Consider the following 23,459-nt stretch of genomic DNA (forward strand, 5'->3'; position numbering starts at 1 on the left):
GCCACCTATTCGCACATGGCGACTCAAGGCAGCTTACAAGAATATAAAAACATCATATAAAAACCAATAAAAACAATACAAGAGAGAATCATATATAAAATAAGTAGCAGAAAGGTTTCCATGGCTTGCTAAACCTCTGTAATAGGTTCAGAATGCTGGAATTCCCTATCTCCCTTCCTTTAACCAAGTTTGGAGGCTTATCCCGTGGTGGGATTCAATTTTTTTTTACTACCAGTTCTGTGGGCGTGGCTTGGTGGGCATGGCAGGGGAAGGATACTGTAAAATCTCCAGTCAGAGGTGGTATTTGCTGGTTCTCTGAACTACTCAAAATTTCCACTACCGGTTCTTCAGAACTGGTCAGAACCTACTGAATACCACCTCTGGGCTTATCTGAGTCTGAAATGCCACTAGTTTGGGCTTACAGAATCTAGTACATGGTTGACGTTGGTGTTCAATTTTCTGCAAACTAAAGAGAGCAGCACATTTGAAGTTACATGAGATATCTGAGATATGTTTCTGCACTTAATTTTTTAAAAAATTGTAATACCCAATTCACATATTATGGCGAATCCTTATCCTAAAAAACTCTGAATTTCCTTGTTGCTCTCATCAATTTCCCATTCAATTCTATTGAAACAACTGTATTGTTAGTCTAATTTGTTTCTATGGGGCTTTACTATGGCAAGGATATAGGAGACTGATGCAGGTAGATGTGGGTTTCTTATCCCCATAAACTGCCTGTATTTGCCTAGGTGATACTGTTAAGGATTTTTTTCTACTGAGTGACAGAGTTCATCTCCTCATAAGTTTTTAAAAATGATTTTCCCCACCCCCCACCCCACAAAAAAGGGGTTGGGAATTTTGGGATTTTTTCCCATCCTGCTCCAAATTCATCAGTTCAGTTTGTTTTAAATACTGTAGAGATTTTTTTTCTGGGGTGTAACAGAGTATACATAATATTATTAAAGAAAATTTATTATCAGATATATTATTGGCAGCCACCTAGAGTTTGGTATAAGATGAACAGCTATATAAATGATTTAAATAAGTAATATAAAGCTATTATTGTACAAAATATTACTTCACAAATCATTATTAAAGAACGTTCCTCAAACTTTCATAAACATTGATGATGGTTAAAATGTGAAAGAAAAATATTTATTTTTTCCTGGACACTGCTAATGTAAGAAAGTACAATAATATTTTTTCATATTTTGCTTTCTGCACCCAAAGGGAAACAGATTACAAAATCCTATTTCTAAAATTGAACATTAATATCCCAACTGTTTCAGAAGAGTTCATCAGAAGAATTCTTTTTGATTTTTCTCTCATGGATAAAGGATTGAAGATTTTATGTGGAAAATTAGCATTTTTATGATCATTTTTTACAACATCGTAGCTTAATTTCTTCCTCTTACTTTACTTCCTTCATAATATTCTTTTAGACTTTATTTTGAGCCCCATAAAAACAATTAGGCAACATGGAAGTTTCCTTTTGATTTTTACTGGGCATTTATCCAGGTAACCAATCAATTTAATTTGGATGGTTTAAAATAAAACATTGGCATAGATGAAACATCTGCCCAAGGAATATGTATTGTTATATTTATCTTCCACTGTGAAAGCTATCTCTTGGCTGCAGAAAATACAGTTTTCTTTTAAAGATTTCAAGGGAGCCTAAGTTATGTTTAGTGGGGAGAAGCCTTTTACTGCTGACACTGTCAGTAGAATATGGAACAGGGGCAATTCTGCCTTCTCCTTTAATGATAAATTATTTATGATATTAATACCGATGACCGAAATCAGTGATAGACAAGCAAAATATTTTCCTCTAGAAATATACCAAAACTCATGAGATAAGAAAGATTGTTACAAAGCTTATGGATTGTCTTTTAAGTCACAACAGCTGTGTAAACATAGGGTTCAATTCTTAGTCTTTTCTATGCCCTTAGTGGCATAAATGCAGCTATTGTTTTTCAGTTGCTCCCACCTCAAAACAGATAGGTAAATAGGCTTTAGCCCTCATGGTGCAGTAGTTACATATCACAGAAGCCATCTGTTGAGACCCTCAATATGGGTCACCAATACCCTGGCAGAAAGTACCCCTTCTTACTTGTAAAGGAAACCTAATGTGGTTCATTTGGTTTTAGTGCAGGGCAACTTATTTTCCAGTCCTTGCATATAGCTATACATCAACAAAAATATAAAGCATACTACTCATCCTTTTTCTTTGACAAGTCAAAGAAGAATTTAGGACAGGTATTCAAGAGTTGTGACATTTCAGGTGTTGCTGAGTCTCTACCTAGTTTGGTCAGCAGAGAAAGATGCCAGGAGTGCAGATTTAACCTTTTAAGTCCTACAGCTTTTCTACCCCCAATTAACAGCTTAGTCTTACAATTTATTCCCTTTAGACACCTAATGATACTTGGTCATCTGGCACAATGAGATGATTTACTGTTCAAGGTAAAGACTACAGTTATTTTTTGAATTTAGTAGTGATAGGCTTCTGAGCTAATAGGCTACAGTCTGGTATCCTGATGCTTCACCAACAACGTTAACAAGAAGAAAGACAATCTAAAGGTTAGCAAACCCTGATTTCCAGCTTATGTAACATCAAGGTATAACAGGCATTAACTAACCAACAACATAAAGCAATATCTCCTAAAAGGATACTAAGCAATAGTAATTTTTCAAAAACAGATAAAGAATCAACTTCTTTGGGAATTTCTTCAAATTACATCATTTACAAATTCCCCTGGAGGAAATGCTGATCAAAAATTGGCTTTCCTGGTGACATGCTCCAATTGGAGATGAATATTGCAAACACAATACGGTCTTCAGTTCTTCTCATTTGCCTATGAGGTGTCAAGAGGTGTAACTATGGAGCAGATCACTTTACCTCTAAAGATATCAAGCTGCACTTGCTGGTAAAAATTTGGAGATCATCTTCATTGGATAGATGTGGGCCATGAAAGCCTGCATCAATATACTTTCTGAATTATCAAGATTTTGTGCTCCAGATATGCTGCATCAACTTCCTGCAATTCAAATGTCATTTCATTTTACTCTGTCTAGTTTTTTTAACATGGAAGAATCCACATGCTTATGATGAACCTAGTAGCTAAGTTCAATAGGAACAAAAACACAGTATTTAAGAATTGAGAAAATGTACATTATATAAACAGTACATCTGATTATAATCCAGGTTCAATGTAAAAAACAAACAAACATGTCTATTATACTAGTGTGCAACTCAAGCTATAAACCTTGGTATTTTTAAAAAGTAGAAAAAAAGCCAACTTAACATTGAGTTCTACATTCAAGCCCTCTTCCTCAAAAGTTTCTACCCTTCCCTTTGGATTGATCAAGAGACTGGTCTCAGGGTTAACCCTCATTTAAGCTGAATAATTGGCCACTAAACCATTTTCCTTCCTCTCTTTTTACTATGACATTTTATAGAAGCACCACGAGTTTGGGAAGGATGAGGTAGGGGATCTCAGCTGTCACAATAATGCCAATCTAGCATGCTGGTTATTCAAAACAACCATTTAGGGACAGAACTTCATGGAAATTTTGAATGTACAAATGACAGCTGGATCTGCCTTAACATTTAAGCTGTGATTTGGTCCATTGCACAAGCCTATTCCAAACATAGTAGTTTGCACTGAAAACTGTTGCTATGGATTCAGGCAAGAGCAGATGTAGCCAAAATAGACAAATTCATTTTTATAAGTATCAATTACTTTCTCAATGTTTTCTGTTTCCTTCAATAAACAATATTTTGAGATTTAATAATTGCCTTTTGCCTATTATGATTTATCTAGGAAAGTAACTGAAGGTTATATATTGCATAATTTCTAAATCTGCCACACTCAACTATTCCTGGAACCCAAGTATTATACAAATGCATAATTCAGACAGGTGTTCCTCCTTGAAGTAAACAAGGTGAAATCCAAATTCTCCTCAGCTTTTGAATATCAATGTCTCCTCAATTATATTCCCCCTGTAATATGCCACTGGCAGTATTTGAGGCCTCCTGGTTTCTAATTAAGCACCTCCACTGTGAATGTAATTAGCAGCTTAATTACTATCATCATTCCCTAGCACTGTTTTAACAATCTAAACCAACTGTGAGATCCTGGCTAGATCTTAATGGAATCCTACTGCTCTTATAGACTTTCCTTCCAAGGGGAGAAGGCTGTCAATTCACTTCATGCATTTCTGTAGGAATTTATTGATTAATCATGATCAGAAACAGGAACATTCATTGCTTCCTAGTCAGAGAAAGGAAGGACACCACTCATTTTTGACATGTTTATTGCCTGCCCACACTGCTGATCTTTTACTTTTCTGCTTAGATGATGAAAAGCAATGTGAAACAGGGCTTCTATTAATAAAGCACTTTAAAACTCAGAGATGACATTTTGTACACTTGCCTTTCTATTTCTTTCTCCTTTTCTTAAGAGGTTGTCTTTGGAGGATAGTAGTAGCTCAAAATCTGTAGTTGCAACAAACAGAGCCCTAATATCAAGCACTTCTTTAATAGCTCTAAGACAGTGGCCCCCAATATTTTGGGCACCATTTTGGAATGGTTCTATGGAGAAAGGTTTTTCCACGGAGCAGAGGACCATGGTTTTGCTGCTGCCTCCATCCCACTGACAGGGTTTTGCTTGTTTGTGTGGATTGGTTGCTGGCATGCCACGGACCGGTTGTTGGAGACCCCTGCACTAAGGCATCTAAAGCAGATTATATATCTAGTTTTATACTGACATCTTTTTAATTAGACAAGGGCACAATAGCAGGTTTTAAGTCAAATCTTCCTCAAATTACAAAGACATTTTTACTTTAAGCTATGGTATTTCAAATCTTATTTTATTGACAGGATTTTTTTTTGTTCTAGAAGTTTGGTGCTCAGGATAACATATAGCAAACATGGTGAAAATCTTGTCCAAAGTCTAGTGATAACATTCTACTTATAATAAAGGAGGCAAGCAAACACTGTAGTCATTAGGGAATCAATGTCAAAAACAAAACAAAAAACAAGAAACAAAAACATTGATTTGTGATAAGAGTTTAAGCCTGTACTATGAAACCATGGTCAAAACTTTCAAGAATACTGATTTATCCAGGAAAATAGTAAAGTCCAGGTTCAGATTTATAAACATAAGAATAGGCTATAATAAATTTTCTAGTACAAAACTGTGCTGATGGATTTTTTTATGCAGGAAGTTCTATATGTCCACTGGATTCATCCTGATGCTACTAAGCCCTGAGCAAAACTTAGAATCACTCAAGAGCTTTTACTTCTAGGTCTGGTGTTCCTGTATCCCTTGGCCTTCTAATATTTGACCAATAGTGATATTCCAAATGGCTTTGTAGTTATATAACTGTCTGAATCAAAGCCTAGAACTGGTGATCCAGAGATGTGGGTATCTAGTCTGAACTGTCTTCAAAGGCAGTTCTTTCAAGTTAAATGGCTTTTATGCTCCTAGTGACTTCTTGTACAATGATCTCTTTCTTTGATCAAAATTCATATTACTGTGATAAAATTAAGCTGTGCTATTATTTAAATGTGTTTTTCTAATGTTATATTATTATGTTATACTATTTTACGGCACATTCCAAATATTTGTAAAGATGCTTTCTACAAGGATCTAAAAAGTGATTCAGGAGATGGAGCAATTCATTTTATTCCTATTTTAAAATTATTTATGGTAAAATATTTGTATGTCACTTATGTCTACAACTCTAAGTGGCTTTCAATCCATATATTCCAAATTACTCCTGAAAAATCCAAAATTAGGACAGCATCTATTGCTATACTATTTAAAATCTTTATTTCTGAATGGCTACATAAACATACCGGCTTTCATGAACCACAAAGAAATAGAGACTTTACATTTAAAATACTTCTGTTATTATAGAGTGATTATAATGAATGTGCTATTCTACTAAACCTACAGCCCAAAGTACATTATTATCTTATTTGTTTATTACTTTAGTGCATGCTGATTTTCTAAAATTATTATTCTTGCATTCTGGTTTATTTATAAATAAAATGCAGTATGTTGCCTTGAGGAAGTAGAACACCACCAACCATTTTAAGTTGTATCATATTGCTGTAATACTTGATTAATTGATGCTAAATAACTCTTTTCACTTATCTACAAATTCAACTTAAAGACATACCTAGGAGCAAATCTTGTTTATAATCCAGGGACTGCCTTAGAACCTAACCTTCAGACAATTCACAATTCAATATATAGATTAAAAAGAGCAACGTGTTCAAAATCCATATATACAGTGTTCTGCCTGGCTACATTTCTTTGGAGTAATATTTGTCATAATCTTAATGATTGTATTCTCTAATGGCAATTTCATAATAACAGTGCTTTTCCTCATAACATTAATACATATTAATTAGTAAAACTAATCAAAATTAATCACAATTAAAAAGTTACAATAAACAACCGTAATAGTGAGATTAATCTTTCTCTTGTAATCTTTGAGTTTCTAACTCCTATTTCTCTTATTTAACCAATGATAGAACAGATCCCATACTTCAAAATATTCAGTGTTTTCCTTTTCTTTGATTTCAAATGTTAATTAATTTATTTCTGCATTTCTGTTATTATCTTTTCTTCTGTGGGGATATCCTTGCCCTACCAATGTTGTGCGAACATGATTCTGGCCGCTGTTAACACATGTAATATTAAATATGTGGTTTTTTTTTTACTATATTTATCTGGTATGATGCCCAACAGGAATTTTTCTGGTTTTAAATTAATGTTCCTTTATCATTTTTTCTAGCCAGGTGTGTATTTTGGTCCAGTATTTTTTTTTGCTTTTGAACATGTCCACCACATGTGGTAATATATGCCTGGAATTTGGTTGCACTTCCAGCACTTAGCAGACATATCCATAAACATTCTGGCTAATCTTGCTGGTGGGAAGTGCCATCTATAAAACATTTTGTATACATTTTCTTATATGCAGTGGACAATGTCAATTTATAGTTTTTGTCCCACAGTTTTTGCCATTTGTCCAATTCTATGGAATACCCAAAAATTTTAGCCCATGCTATCATAGTTTCTTTTACTTGATCCTCTTCCATTCTAATAGTCAATAAATAATTATATAATTATATAAATCAGTTTCTCCTCTGGTCCTATTAAAATTTGATCCAATTCTGTTGGTTCTTTATAAAAACCATGTGTTAGTATCTTTATGGTACCTAGATTGTATTTGTGCATGTGGCCACCATGTTAAATTTACCCCTTGGTTATTCAATTCCTGTTTGTGTTTCTCCCTTCTCATTTAGAATATCTTTGCATCTTACCATTTTTTCCATTTCCATCACATTTGGGTGTGTTAGTGCCTCCATCATGGAGAGCCAGACTGGTATTTTTAAGTAGTGTTTTTCCTTTATTTTTGCCCATGCTGAGAGTAGGGCATTTCTAATGTAGTGTCCCTGAAAGTATTTATGTGCTTTATATTTCTCATACCAAGAAAGGCATGCCACCCCAATTGTAAGTCATGACCCTCCAGTACAAGTAATCATCTATGCCTCAGTATTATCCATTCTTATAGCCAGGTAAGGGCAGCTGCTTGATAGTATAGTTCCCCGTTTGGCAACCCAAAACCTCTTCTATTGATAGAGTCTTGCATTAATTTCAACCTAATTCTTGCCTTTCTGCCTCGCCATATAAATTTGGTTACCATTCTATTTAATTCCTCAAAATATTTCCTTTCTAGTTTATTGAAATTGTTTGGAACAAGTACAACAGTCTTGGGAAGATATTCATTTTAATGGTGGCTATTCTTCCTAACAGTGATAATTACATGTTTTTCCACTTTTCCAGATCCAAATTAATTTGCCGTGTTAATTTTAAGTAATTGTCTTCTTTTATGGTTACACATCTTGCTGATAGATGAATTTCCAAGTATTTTACTTTTTTAACTATTTGAATATCTATCTTTTCCTTTAAATCTTTTTTCTGTCCCTTTTGTAAGGTTTTTAACTAAGATTTTAGTTTTCTTTTTGTTTATTTTCAATCCAACAATTCACTGTATTATAGTTAAGGAGCTTGCTATATTTTCTGGTAATATTTTACTAGTCTGCATAGTCTTTCTGTTTCATTATGAATTTATACAAATATTTCTGTTATAAATTTTTTTAGAACTTTCTGGTTTTCTACAGCCATTTACCGAGAAATTACTGAGCATCTGCCATAGACTATCTATATGGAATATCCAGAAATACTGGGATATGTTCTAAGTGCATGCTAAGTTTAAGCTAGGCTCTGTAAGCCTTGTCTCAGTAATAGGATTTCTTACCAACCACATCAGTCAAAGAAGATCAAATGCTCAACTCAACATCATTTCATAGCAATAGATTGGAGCAAAAGATTGATAATGGAAAAGAAGTTGTCTATTAGGAAAACCACTCCTAAGCTTTGTACTGGAAAAAAAAAGCCCTTCCGAAAAATATCTAACTATGATTAGATATACTTAGATCACTCTTTGAAAGTTGCTGCTTTAGAAGTTGAATACAATAAAAATGTAGTACCTTTATAAAATTTAAATTAAAATATTTGAAAGGATATCATCCATCAGTTTAGAACAAATGACATCAATCAGCAGCAACCATACATTTCCAGTTAAAATGTTTTTCCTGCCATCACAACTATATTTTAAAAAAAACCAGAAAAATGAAGTCATGGTATGTTTACGAAGGTTCATAATGGTTAAACTAGAATCAATGTTCATTTTGCATTGTAAAGCAAAAAAAATATCCTCTGAGAAAGTTGTAATTTGAAGAGTACTTCTAATTCAAACTGAGCAGTAGCATTAAAGTCTAATGATCAGAATGTGTTAAATCAAGTTTATTAAATATTTCAGTTGATTAAAATATTGCAGCTTTTTAAAAAAGCCAACAGCAACTGTCACACTGTTAGATCTCATTTATAATTAGTGATATTTTTCACATGGTTATTTTGGTTTATGTGATGAAAATTGAATTGTGGAAAGGTCTGTATATGTTGAGCTATTCTCAGAGGAAAAAAGAAGATATGAAGGAGAACTGTGATTAAATCTTGGAACATGTAGTTCCTGCTTTAAATGAGTTCTCAATGTTTCTGATTGGGTTAATTGTATTTGCTTGACCCTTTCTCATTTGCTTAGTCTAAATTATTTTCTTTAAATCTGTTGCATCCATTTCTGGAGAAATAAAAATAGTCATATCTATCTATATGATGCTCATGTTTGTTTTACTACAGAAGTAACAACATTTGAGCATAGCAGTAATGCTATTTATATTACAAAAACAAAGTGGATGGATGCATTGTGCACTATTTCCTGCCGCTGCTGATCCCATCAAAATCAGCATTCATATTTTAGCTCATATTTATATATTTTTATTATTTATTAAACTTGTATAGGCAACTCTAGATTGTTTGCAGACTTTCAATTAAAATATACCATGAAACATTAAAACAATAAGGATCATAAATTTAAAATTCAATAGAGAGGGAGGGAACAAAGTGAGCATAGGAAGGAGGTGAGTGTTGTTAGCTACCTCCAAAGTAGCACACTCCATTGGGGTCCCAAGATAATTGGCACAGCTATGTCTTCAAGTGCTTTCAGAAGGAGGGTGGGTTTCTTCCAGTTCTGTCCACCTCTGTAGAACCAGTTGCTCCAAAGAGCAGCAGACATAGAACCAGTTCTATGTCTGCTGCTGTTGTGGCCCACCCCCACCGCCCGTACTGTTACCTGACCTTTATTTCCTGCTTTTTCAACTGCAGCTGCTTTGCGTGACACAGCTGCAGTTGAAAAAGCAGGAAAAAGGGGCTTTTCCAACTGCTGCGCACTTACACACAGCACTGCTCAGGTGTCCAGACAGCTCAGCAGGTTGTAAATTGCACTCACGCGACTCGTGTGACTCGCGCATGCGCGCATAACGCTAATAAACAGAACCGGTAGTTATACCGGTCGGATCCCATCCTTGAGATGGTCAAAAGGATGAATATGAATTGCATAGGGGCACGATGTTCTAGAGCAGAGGTGTCAAACTGGTAGCCTGTGGGCCAGATATGTGCAGGCCACGTCCACCGCCGATCCGTGAATGGGAAAAACATAGTGAAACAGCACATGATGGCAACGTGACAGCAGAGTCACATTTGACACCCGCGTTCTAGAGGGTGGAAGCCATGGCAGAAAAGGTTCTTCTTCTGGATCCCACCAGCTAATATTCCTTGGCTGATTGGGACCACAGAATTTTCCTTCTGCCAGTGCAGATGGGTAGGCTAACCTACTGAGGTAAGACAGTTTCTCAGATAATCTGGACCCATGCCACTCAGGTAATAACCAACACCTTGAACTGGGCCCAGAAGCAAACTAGCAGCCATTGCCGCTTACAGAATATGGGCTGTCCTACGGCCCCTAGAACTGTCCATGCAGCTGTGTCCTGCACCAGCTGAAGCTTCCAGATACTTTTTGAGTGTAGCCCCATGTAGAATACATAGCAGCAGTCTAAGCATGAGAAAACCAGAGCTTGAGTAACTGAGTGCAGGGATTCCTGATCTAGGAATATGTGCATTTGAAGTTGTGCAAAGGCTCTCCTAGCCATGATTACTACTTGTTCATCAAGCAGGAGTTGTGAGTACACAAGAAACCTCATATTGCACACTATGCCTGTTTGGGATAGTGCAACCCTATCCATCCAGAACTAAATACCATATGTTAAAGTCTCAGAGCCAGAAGCACACAAAGCTTGTTGTTTCCCCATTCTGACCCTCACAGCCTCCAAACACTGTAAAAGGCAGCAACAACATCACTTAGGTCAGCTGGGATGAAGATGTAAATTTGAGTATCATGAATAGAATGAATAGAAGTACCTCATGCCATATTGACCAATGTTCTCTGCCAGTGACTTTTTGTAATGATAAAATATTTTTTATACACATACATATAAACACATATGCAGGGAGGTTGAGACCAAGAAAGGGATCTGATTGCAAATCTTCAATTATTTTGGCAGATTTTTTTGCTGCCAAATTCTTACTATGTACATATAAAAATACATCATTAGAAGAATATTTTGTGTGTGGATTACTAAAATACTAAGATGTTCAAGGCAGTTGGAAAGCACATAGATTTTAGTTGTGTCATGAAATAGAAACATTTCTAACAGGATTCATTTGACTTTTCTTAGATTTATCTCCTACAAAACCTATAGATTTTAACTTTAAACTCCTGAGTTCATTTTAGTTCTATTGACAAATCCTCTTATAAGGGGAAAACTTTCTTCCAAAGATATCTTTTAACATTTGTATTGATAAGATTTTTTTTTCCTTCTTTCATTTTTTTTTTCATTTCAATTTCTGCATTTTCCACAAAGGTAATAGAAATTACAATAGGTATGAAGAAAGGCAAATAGGTATGAAGAAAGGCAAATTATTTCTTTACCCTAACTTTTTTTTTCTTCTCTGATTTTTGAAATCAGAAAATCAATCCAATCCTTTCCCCCTTTTGTTGAAAGAAATTTGGCTGACTTTGTTCTCGAATGCCTATCTCATAATTAAATAGGAATGATTTTTCAAATGCTGAAAGAGCTTCAGCTTCAGTTAATGTAATAATATGTCATTCATGTAATTGACTCTTGGCATATTAAAGAAGAATGTGGGAGGGAAGCGTTTGAGTGTTGGCACAATCCCAGATACATCAGTGAGTTCATTTTACTTCTATTCATGCTAATTTTAGTTGAAGCAATGACATTATTGAAAATCACTAGATGAATTTAGCTGCAGACAGTCAAACTGATTGCAGGATACAAATGCAATAAATAAATACAATTTAATGAGGTAATGACAAGAGAAAGGTTATCAAGGCTACCACTAGTCCCTAAAGTATCAGTAAGGGTAATGGTATGGTACATGGTTTCTAGAAATGGTCCAGAATGACAAATGGTTTTAATGAAACAGCTTTACACTCTTGAAAATTAATTAAATCAGTGATATAGTATCTGAAAATTAGACAGAGAAGGAAACTATCAATAAAAATCATCCACACATTATATAATTGAAATCAAATCAATTATAAATAAAGTGGGTTCACACTGTGATTTCTATGGCTAACCAACAGTAGTTTTTATCCAGTAGATAGATAATTTTCTAGAATGATACGTAACTGGATGCTAGTGATTGCTCCAAATATGAGGTTCATAGCTGATGTGGAAGATATATGAGAAGCTTCAGTCTTGTGGTCATTCATCTGCTTAACAGGACAATGGGAAGAGGTCTTATTATGACAAGATCCAGTGCTTCCTATCTCTGTGTGTGAAGTAATGGTAATGAAGATACACTTCCTTCTCCTTTCTCCCTATTTGGAGGAAGAAAACAAAACCAACTGTGGAAATGATTTTGATCTTGTTCACAAATGGAACCTGTAGATCAGTGTTTCACAATCTCAGCAACATTAAGATGTGTAAACTTCAACTCCCAGTATTCTCATCCCAGTATTTTCCAGTTGGCATGCTGACTGGGAAATTCTGGAACTTAAAGTCCACATATCTTAAAATTGTTGAGGTTGAGAAATACTGCTGTACATAAACAACAAGCGTGTGCTTTTCTGGTGTTTGAACAACATTCTTGACCTCTATGTTATCCCAAAATATGTGTGTCTGTGTATGTGTGTGTGTGTGTGTGCATTTATTTATTTATTTATTCAATTTATATGGCTGCCCATCTCATATGTATGACTCTGGATGGTCAACAATATAAAAAAATCTAAATACAAAACCCATATAACTCATAGCAGCTGAGAGAAATTGGCAGAATATCATACAGTCAACACAATTGGTTCCACCACACAGCCATGGTCCAGAATGGCTTTGACTCCATTAGCCTTTCACTTGAAGATTTGCTTCTGTGTCAAATAGAAGCAAATCTTCAAGGCCTGGTGAAAGGCTAGTGGAGTCAAAGCCATTCTGATCTCTGAACGGATAATGGGTACAATGGCAGAAAAGGTTTGTTGTAGAGCGGCGGTTACAGAAGGGAGACTGAGCCAGGCTAGGCTAACATACTTTATTCATTGAATAAAGGGTCGCCGCGGCTTCAGAGGCAATCTGACAGCCAGCTGGCGGCGACAGCTGATGCCGTTTGACAGCTCCCTTTTATAGCCGGCTGTCAAACGGCATCAGCCAATGGGAGCGATTGGCGCTCCCGCTCAGATGGCGGACCAGAAGGAGAACTGCAGGCAGGTTCTTAATACACAACATTCCTTCCCCCTGGTCGCGCGCATGCGTAGTCTTGTAGCCACAATGGCGGCCTTCGTTCGCGGCTTGTCCTCCGCGGCTCTGGAGGCTTGGGGGCTGCAACACAGTCTCTGTTTTCTCCGGCGGTGCCAGGCGTCTGCGGAGGGTCGACGGCCGATCCGGACCTGCTTTCTGGAGGCTGCTCTGGTGAGTTTTCCTGCGGTGGTCGGTTGGCTGGGAAGTCGGGCCTCTGGTAGACCGGGTAGTTCTGTGGGACGGCTGCGGCAGGCGGCGAGTAGACCGGGTGGCTCGGCGGCAGGTTGTCCAGGCTTTCGGCGGCAGGCGAGGTCCAGCGTCTCCTGAGCTGGTCGATATGCCTCCTCCAGGTTCTCCCATCCTCCAGGAGGACTCTGTAAGACCTGGGCCCTGTAATAGAAACTATCCGCCCTGGCAGCCATAACGGGTGCCCTGCATAGTTCCTGGCATAAACCAGGTCTTGCAGGGAAAAGCCCCTGGCATGGCTGTCAGATGCCAGGGGTGTGCTGGGGGAGTAGTGGGGATGCAACCTGTCCAGGGTGGTTCGGAGTTGCCTGCCCATCAAAAGTTCAGCAGGTGACTTGTTGGTTGTGGGGCATGGCGTGGCATGTTGCGTGAGTAGGTAAGTGGACAGCTTGGAGTGCCAGTCTGCCTGCCTCAGTTTGGCCAGAACTTCCTTGGCCGACCTAACAGCCCTCTCTGCCATCCCATTACTGGCGGGGTGAAAGGGGGCTGTAAGGGCGTGTCTGATGCCCAGGTTGGCAGTGAAGATGGCAAATTCATTAGAGCTGAATTGAGGCCTGTTATCTGACACCAAGGTGTCTGGCAGTCCATGAGTAGCAAACAGTCTGGTCAAAACCCTAGTGATGGCTTGAGTTGTGGTGGAAGACAGCATGGCTACTTCAGTCCATTTGGAAAACGAGTCTACTACCACCAAGAATGTCTTCCCCAGCATGGGGCCAGCTAGGTCAATATGTAGCCTGGCCCAGGGTGCCCCTGCATCTTCCCATCTGGTGTGTGTAGCTATGGGTGGAGCTGCCCTTGTCGCCTGGCAGGCCTGGCATGCGTTGACCCAGCTGGCAATTTGGGCATCTAGACCTGGCCACCAAACGTAGCTGCGGGCCAAAGCCTTCATCCTTACCATGCCCGGATGACCCTCGTGCAGTGCCTTTAGAACTGGTTCTTGCAAGGAGGCAGGAATGACCACCCTTGTCCCCCATAACAGACAGCCCTGTATTGCAGACAACTCCTGCTTGCGGATCCTAAAGGGGATTAAATCAGGGGCAAATTGTATATCAGGCCACCCCCTTCCCACCCAGTCCAGGACCTGGGAAATCAATGGATCTTTTTTTGAGTGCGCAGCAACATCCCCGGCTGAAAGTGGGAGGTCCAGTCCCGTGCATTCGAAGATTGTGTGGATGGGAGCTGGGTCCTCGACTGGTGTAGGCAGGGGGCACCTGCTGAGGGCATCTGCGTGGCTCAGGTTTATTCCAGGACGATGGATCAAGGTGTATGAATAAGCGGCCAAAAAAAGTGTCCACCTGGTCATTCTCGGGGAAAGTACCTGTGGGGTTTGTTTGTCACCAGCTAACAGTCCTAACAAAGGTTTGTGGTCAGTTACCAGTTCAAAAAAAATGGCCATAGAGAAACTCATGGAACTTTTTTACAGCAGCTACAGCTGCCAAAGCCTCCTTATCGATCTGGCTGTAATTTCTCTCAGCAGCAGAGAATGTTCTTGAAAAATAGGCAATGGTTCCATTTGCAAGTCTGTGGCTTAAAACTGCTCCTATCCCAAAAGGTGAGGCATCAGCGGCGAGTACTAGGGGCAAGTCCTTGTTAAATTGAACTAACACTGCATTTGAAGTTAACAGCGACTTCACTGCCTGGAAAGCGTTGGCTTCTTTATGTCCCCAGTGCCAGGAGACCTCCTTGTCTAGGAGCCTATGTAGGGGCTCAGCTACAGAGGCTTTGTGGGGTAGGAAGGATGCATAGAAATTTAGGAGCCCTAAAAAGGCCTGTAATTCAGTTTTGTTAGAGGGAGTGGGTGCCTCATGAATGGCCCTGACTTTACTTTCTATGGGGTGAATCCCAGAGGCATCAATTCGATAACCCAGGAAGTCTACTTGGTTGGTAGCTATGGTGCATTTATCTTTTTTTAATTTGAGCCCATTTAGTCGAAATCTGTCAAGAACAGACCTTACTCTGAGTAGCAGTTGTGCCTTGTTAGAGGCCGATACTAAAATGTCATCAAAGTATGGAACCACCCCGGGTAGGCCCTGGAGGATTCTTTCCATGAGTGATTGAAAAATGCCTGGGGCAACGCTGACCCCAAACTGTAAACGTTTACATCTGAAAGCGCCCCTGTGTGTTACTATGGTTTGGAGGTCAGCAGTGTGCTGGTCCACAGGGAATTGTTGGTATGCCTGGGACATGTCGAATTTTGCAAAAACTATGCCTGGCTCAAATGTGTGAAGCAGGTGTTGAATAACAGGCACTGGGTATGCGCTAACTTGAAGGAAACGGTTGATGGGCGTCTTATAGTCCGCGCAAATTCTCACGCTACCATCCTTTTTAAAGGGGTGACTATGGGTGTTTCCCACTTAGCAAAATCTACCTGTTCCAAAACTCCTTGATTAATGAGTTTGTCAAGCTCAGCGTCTAATTTGGGCCTAATGGCGAAGGGAACCCTTCGAGGTTTCAAACGGATAGGGGTGGCTTGTGGACTCACATTGAAGGATATGGGGGTGCCCGTATAACAGCCCAGGTCATTGCTGAAGACATCAGCGTAGTCATTAAAAAGGGCATCAACTTCAGAGTTTTTGACAGAGTGAATCCCTGTGATGTTAAGACCTAGGGCAGGGAACCAATCCAGTCCTAGCAAGCTAGGTAGAGCACCATCAACAACTACCAGTGGCAAGTAACCTCTAAAGTTTTGGAATTGAATAAGGAATCTTCCCTTACCCAGGACCGGGATGGTCTTTCCCTGGTAGTCCCAAAGGTTCAGGTGGCAGGCAGTCAGCTTCCTCCCTGGGAACGAAGGTAGAATCTTCTTCAGCGTGGACCAAGCGATGATGGAGAGGGTTGATCCAGTGTCCACCTCCATGTGGCAGGGCTTATCTTCTAAAAGAAGAGAAACGCTTATTTTGTTAGGGTTCGTGGAGAAACTGCCCGCGTGATGACAGGTATAGTAGCTTTTTACTTGCCTTTGGGATGAGGCAGAGACTCGAGATCTTTGGAAGGGGGCTTGCTCAGCTTGACAAATTCTGGCTATATGCCCTTTTTTCTGGCAGTTCAGACAAATAGCATTCCTGAACCTGCAATTGGATCTAAAGTGGTTACCTCCACAGCTTGTACAAGGGGGCTGTTGTTTGGTGAACTGGTTGGTGTTTTTCCTTGGTGGAGCTAAAGGTGTTCTGGGGTGTGTGAGGCGATTTACTTCTAATGGTTCTTCTATTTCCTCCTGGGATATCTCATCATAATGGACTGTAGCCTGCCCTTGTTTTGGGGTAGCTCCCTGAATCTCAGCTGCAGATATTTCCGATAGCTCAGCAGCCTGAGCTTCTTCAATGGCTAGGGATAAAGTTAGATCTTTCTTTGCTAACAGCCTTCTCTGGAGCTTCAAATCCCTAATTCCACCCACTATTTGGTCCAGTAGCATGTCCTCAAGGTAATCCCTGAACCCGCAGTGTATGGCAGCAGATCTTAGGGCTGCCATATATTGGCTCACGGTTTCCCCTTCAGCTTGAACCCTTCTCCTAACAGCTAGCCTCCTAGCTATCTGAGAGGGTTTGGGGGAATAGTGGTTGGATAAAATCTCTTTCAACTCTTCCCAGGGAATAGCCTTAATGGGACGTGGTGACACTAGTGCTGAGGCAGTGTCGAAAACTGTAGCCCCACAGAAGCTTAAAAAATAAGACCTTTTCCTCAGGTCTGTAGCCCTAGACAAGTCTATGGCATTTAAAAAACATTCAAATCTGTTAATGTAAGATTCCCAAGTCTCTGTTCCTGGCTGGAAATGTGGGAAAGTCGGCGTAGATGCCATTGGAGTGGCAGAGTGGGTCTGCTAGGTGAGGAAAAAAATTAGAGGTCGCTTTTAGAAAAGCGTTTCAGTAGCGCCTGTCAGCGGCGTTCGGCTCCTCAGCTGCGGAGCTTTGAAGTTCGCGCTCTTTTGGAGAGCTCCAGCGGCGGTGACTTCAATCAGCACTTAGCGGCTTCAGCTCTTTCTCTGTGTGACTTCGGCTCAATTGTTTCGCTTGGACGTCTTTACTGTATCCTGCCCTCGTCGCCAGTGTTGTAGAGCAGCGGTTACAGAAGGGAGACTGAGCCAGGCTAGGCTAACATACTTTATTCATTGAATAAAGGGTCGCCGCGGCTTCAGAGGCAATCTGACAGCCAGCTGGCGGCGACAGCTGATGCCGTTTGACAGCTCCCTTTTATAGCCGGCTGTCAAACGGCATCAGCCAATGGGAGCGATCGGCGCTCCCGCTCAGATGGCGGACCAGAAGGAGAACTGCAGGCAGGTTCTTAATACACAACAAGGTTCCCCTTCTGGTCCCTAACCAAATGACATTCTCTTACATATTATATTCAAAAATGGTTTCTCTGTAGGACTGGAAGGGTTTTCCATGCTTTCGTTAGCTGAATCCTGCACATAGATTTGAACCCAAATCCTCCATACTATTTTGGAATCTGTTTCTGGTGACCATCCTCAAATGTTCAAAGATTAAAACAAATGGAGGCAGAGTTTTATAGTCTCTGACTGAATTTGATAAGAGTTGAGCAACTACATGAAAAAGCAAGCCTGAAATGCTCCAAATTCCTCTTCCCCTTTTCTCAGAAAATGGTTGCATACAGCCCTTTGGTAAGCACACTGACTGCTCAGAAAATTCATGGCAGGCATGGAAGAGTATATAAAGGAATTGATGGATTGGTTACCATTTTCTGTCTTCAATATATATTACCTTGGGTGTAACTGGACATACAGCTAAACCTTTCATAAGACAGCCCATAAATGTATATTGTGATACTTTATTAAAGAACCAGGATGAGGTGAAACAGCAATGTTATGTATGGGATAGAGATTTTGTCTTCAGGACATGTGTTACGGACTAAACTGGATTCTTCTAGATGCTTCTGTTACCTCACAATGCTACAAAATGGAGTCTGGCTTCTCAGGATGCACCTTTTTTTTTTCCAGAATGAGGGATAATGGAAAGATAGGTGTTCTCTAGTGTCAAACTCCACCAAACCCACTTCCAAACAATGAAAAAATTGTGTTTGGCCACCAGATGGAGCTCAATACATGTTAAAGAACAACATCAGCAATAAAATAGACAACTATAAGCTGGAAGCATAATACTCCCTTTCTTATAACAATAACAAATATATATTTCATATAATATAGTTTAGATTAGTATCTCCCTCTTGGACAGAGAGAGGGAGGGAGAGGGAGAGTGAAAGAGAGAGAGAAAAAGAGGGGTGGGGGGAGAGAGAGATGGACTTTGCTGCAGTTGTGGAAGGAAAGACCCATTTCTTGTAATTTACAAATAAGTGCTGTAAGAATAGAGGCCAGAATTTAACCTTTTAATCCATCTTGTCTATTCAGGCATCAAATAAAGGGACAAAATAGCCAACTCTTAATAGTCTTTTGAAATTATAAGGTTTTATTTACAGCATTCTATTCTAAATCAACTTCCAGCAAAATGTTCCTCTTATTTTTAATACAAGTGTTAGATCCTTTACCCCTTTCCTCTAAATATGCATTGGCTGCAAATGAAAATAATTTCTCCATTCAGAGGTGTCTCTATTCATGTAAATCACATGGGCAAATCTTAAACTAGCAGTTCTTTAATAGACCACAAATTGTATTTCTTAAAAGACTCCAAAAGAATTCAATTAAATGTTAAATTAGATACCTAAAACTCTTCTTCAGCTCCTTAGGGAAAACTAATAAGATAATACTGTAAATTTGATATGCTGTAAGTTTATTTTTGAGGGATTCAGTGCTCCATATCAAAATTTCTTTCTTTTGAAATAAATGGGAATTTGACTTTTCATTTTAAAATGAAAATGGTTGTGGATTATTTTCTAACGAAGATAAAGGAATGCATGGGGATATGGAAGCAAATCTTTTCCAGGCAACAGTCAACAGTGTTTTCAACTGTAAAGTAGAATGGGGAAAATATGCAGATTGTTTTTACTTTCTACTGCATGATCAGAGCAATTATAACAGGCAAATAAACAAAGTTCCAGATGTGCAGAGTTACCATTATGTAGCTTCAAATCTGTTTGCACATGAGAAAGTTTGAGATATTAATTTCTGGATTTTGGAGTACTGATACAAATTTGGAAAAGAAAAGAAAAACATGAAACAAAACCCCCCACATGTGCACAAACTATTAGGAAGCAGCTCTAGAATGTTAAGTAAATACCTCAAAAGTTTTAATTTAATTATTTTTCAAACAATTTAGTGGGACCCAATTTTTTTTGCTTGTAGTTTCATTTTTAATTGAACTCTGACTTTCCTTACTATATCTTGCAAATTATTTTCATTTTTGGTTATTAGTATAGTGTCATCAGCATACTGTAACTCAGGTTATTGATGCTTCTTCAGTGGTGGGATTCAAATAATGTAACAACTGGTTCTCTGTGCTAATGATTTCTTCCAATAACTAGTTCACCAAACTGCTCAGAAAGTTAACAACCAGTTCTCCCGAACTGGTGCGAACTGGCTGAATCCCACCACTGTGCTTCTTCCTCCAGTTTCAACTCTTCCATCTTCTTTCAGTTCAGCTTCCCTTAATATATATTCAGCCTTATAGGTTGAATACATAAAGGAAAAGTGTTCAGTCTTGTTTTAGTCCTTTGCTGACCTGGAGCCAGTCTTTTTCACCATGCCCCATCTGAACTGTGGCTTTCTGACCTGTATATGCAGTATATATTTTGCATGAGGAAAATAAGATGTTCTTGAATTCAGAGATTCAGAACTTCAAAGCTATTGTTTTTAAAACCACAGGAATTTTCTCCAAAACCTCCAACTACTCTGGAACCTCAGAAACTGCAATTAGCACCTGGATGAAATAGATCGAGTAGCAAGTGTTTGAGCTGAATAAACTGCCAAGAAACATTCCCAGGTAAAAGAAGCTCTTCAGAATTTTGAACCATCTGGTTGATGTGAACTCTTGTTAACACTCATGTCTTGGCCCCGGGAATCAAGATTTTATTCCTGCCATCTGTCTGTCACTACTTTTCAAAGTGTATCTCCCTGTCTTGGTCACTCCAGAAAACAGAGAAAAATTAGGGCATATACCTTACTGCAAAAAGGCTTGTCTGGTGGTCTATTTCACCTTTACAAACTAGCAAGATTTTTTTTTGAAAATATGAGGGAATGTAGCTATGTTAAAATGATTTTCTTCATCAAAATGTTATTAGCATAACAGCATGTGCTGTACTTGTGTTTTTTAGTATCCATACTGAATTCTTTTTATTCCATTCAGGGCAACTTCCATATCTGCTTTCATTTATTTTGTTAGGAGATTAATTTAGCTTTTATAATATCTTTTCATAAGGACTCAAACTTTTCTCCTCATTATTTTCCTCTTTCCTTCATGTCCTTTTCCCCCTTCCAAACTTCATTCTTGACCCTACCAAAAAAGATCTGCTTCACACTGAATAAAATAGAATAGAGAAGAGAAGGAAGCAGTGGTGGTATTCAGCAGGTTCTGACCAGTTCTGGAGAACCAGTAGCAGAAATTTTGAGTAGCTCAGAGAACCGGCAAATACAACCTCTGACTGGAAATTTTACAGTATCCTTCTCCTGCCATGCCCACCAAGCCACGCCCACAGAACCAGTATTAAAAAAAAAATGAATCCCACCACTGGAAGGAAGGGATATTGGAGTTCTTCTAGTCCAATCCCCTGCCCAGGCAGGAAACCCTATACTATTTCAGACAAATGATTGTTCAATCTCTTCTTAAAAATGTCCATTGTTGGAGCATTCACAACTTCTGGAGGCAAGTTGTTCCACTAATTGTTCTAACAGTCAGGAAATTTCTTTTTAGTTCTTGGTTGTTCTCTCCTTGATTAATTTCCATCTATTGCTTCTTGTCCTGACTTCAGGTGCTTGAGAGAATATGTTGACTCAACCTTCTTTGTGGCAGCCCTTCAAATATTGGAATACTGATATCATGTGACCCCTAGTCCTTCTTTTCATTAAACTTGATATACCCAATTCCTGATACTGTTCTTTATATGTTTCAGCTTCCAGTTCCCAAATCATCTGTTGCTCTTCTCTGCACTCTTTCTAACTTGTATCATTTCTAACTTGTATCATTACCACTTCTCTCATATTTTTCCCTACAAGCCATAATTCTAGTTTATATTGCCTGATTTCACTTCGCTCTGGAAAAGTTGCCAATTATGTTCTCAGAAATAATTGCTTGGATTTAATAGTCATCTGAAGGAGTCTGAAAAGTTTTTGATGGTGATAGAGGAGGTGCTTTTGGTACAAGTAAGGGCCATGGTGGCATAGTGATTAGAATGCATATTGCAGGCTAATTCTACCAACTGCCAGCAGTTCGATTCTCACTGGCTCAAGGTTGACTCAATTTGCCATCCTTCTGAAGTGGATAAAATGAGGACTCAAATTGTTGGGAACAATATGCTGACTCTGTAAACTGTAAAGCACTGTGAAGTATTATATAAGTCTAAGTGCTATTGCTATTTGATGTAAACAAGCCTTGATGAATTCTGAATTAGTGGAAAGTATAACCTTATCAATCAAGAAGTAGATTCAGTTAAAAAACTCAAATTCTGCTTTGTCTATTTGGGTAAAAAAAATACAGTAGCTAATACATATACATGCAAGAGCACAAGCATACAAATTCACATGTGTGCACATAGCCACATGTCCACAAACACACTTCCCCCAAATCAACTACATTTTCTTTTGACTGGCAAATCCAAGCATTGCTAATTGCCAAAGTTATGACTGCAGCTGTGAAAAATCATGAAACTGTAATTCAATAATGGCAATTACCTATATGTTCTTGAATTAAGTGAATGAGATCTAAAACAGAATACCTGTGATTGGAAATAGATTCCCAATTGGATTCTACATATTTTAAAGCAACAATTGGCAGTACAAGACTTTCAACTGCAGTACAAGATTTAGCCCAGTAAAGCAAGGATCATGAAAGAATGGTTAAAAATTTCTTGAAATGGCAAATCCTGTAAAGTTACTGAAATGCTTCAGGAAATCTAATATGAGGTAGATGACGTTTCAGGAGTTTTAGTGACATTGTCTGACTCTAGCTATTTTTTTTTTAAAATGCATTAATTAAAATGATGTTCTAGGTACTGCAGCTCCCATGAAATAGTATATCAACAAACCTGTTTTTAATAACTTTTGGAAGACTATATGATCAAAAATCTTATTTCATGAATTGCTTGGAATAGATGCCCACAATAACCTGTAAATGCAGTGTTATTGTCATAATAATGCACTACTGTAATATAGATTCAGGACATACTGTATATTTCCACATTTCATTAATATAAGCCTTCACTCTTTCCAATTTTATTCAGTGCCTTCAGAATTATATATCCTTGTATCAAATTGCTGCGACTCACTTTATTTTTCTGGACAAACTTTTCTAATCTTTCCTCATAACAGTGGTTTTGATAGTCTGTAATATTCTGATGTGGTGTAATTTAAGATGTGTAGTGTGCATAGCACTCCAAGTACAGTTGCACCAAGAAATAAGGAAAAATTATTCTTAATGTTTGGAAGTATGAAATGTGTACCAGGAATGTATTACCCAAGGAATGTGGGTTACCCAAGTTCTACGAACACAAAGTTTAATTATATAATAATATATTCCTAATCAGTTGAACATGTGTCATCAAGTTGGTATTATCTCTTATTATAGCAACCAACTACTGTAGATTTTCTCTGGGACATTCTCTTCCCAATATGACCAGTCTGATTTTCTGAGGGCCAAATCAGACAGAATTATTTCCACTGTGACTTGGAACAGAGCAGATCATTTGTTGATCTTAGCTTAGACCTGAGCAACCTCTGAAATCTGTATTATGTGTAAGTGTGGTGGTAAAAAGGTACTCCTCCATGACCATGTGAGCTGCTTCAATACCAAGCTTATGAGGTTCCCTC

The 23,459-nt window shown here is 38.5% G+C and overlaps 1 protein-coding gene across 1 annotated transcript; it reads right to left on the reverse strand.

The window, feature by feature from the left end:
• Positions 1–12,898: 12,898 nt before the first annotated feature.
• On the reverse strand, positions 12,899–17,330 carry LOC148133346 (uncharacterized). The gene is made up of 2 exons (XM_087960709.1): positions 16,492–17,330; positions 12,899–12,992 (listed from the first exon to the last, which is right to left on the reverse strand). Exons 1-2 carry the CDS (start codon positions 17,328–17,330, stop codon positions 12,899–12,901), a joined length of 933 nt encoding a protein of 310 aa, XP_087816835.1.
• Positions 17,331–23,459: the final 6,129 nt, after the last annotated feature.

This window comes from Notechis scutatus, chromosome 1, assembly GCF_049901735.1.
Source record: "Notechis scutatus isolate UNSWTSFEM ecotype Mainland chromosome 1, rNotScu1.2, whole genome shotgun sequence".
Classification (NCBI taxonomy): domain Eukaryota; kingdom Metazoa; phylum Chordata; class Lepidosauria; order Squamata; family Elapidae; genus Notechis; species Notechis scutatus.

Bases quoted from the DNA above. Each gene is read 5' to 3' on its own strand.
- LOC148133346 (XM_087960709.1), bottom strand. From the start codon at position 17,330: ATGGCATCTACGCCGACTTTCCCACATTTCCAGCCAGGAACAGAGACT. The intron at 12,993-16,491 runs GCAAGTAAAAAG...TTATCCGTTCAG, and splicing joins GTCTCTGCCTCATCCCAAAG to AGATCAGAATGGCTTTGACT.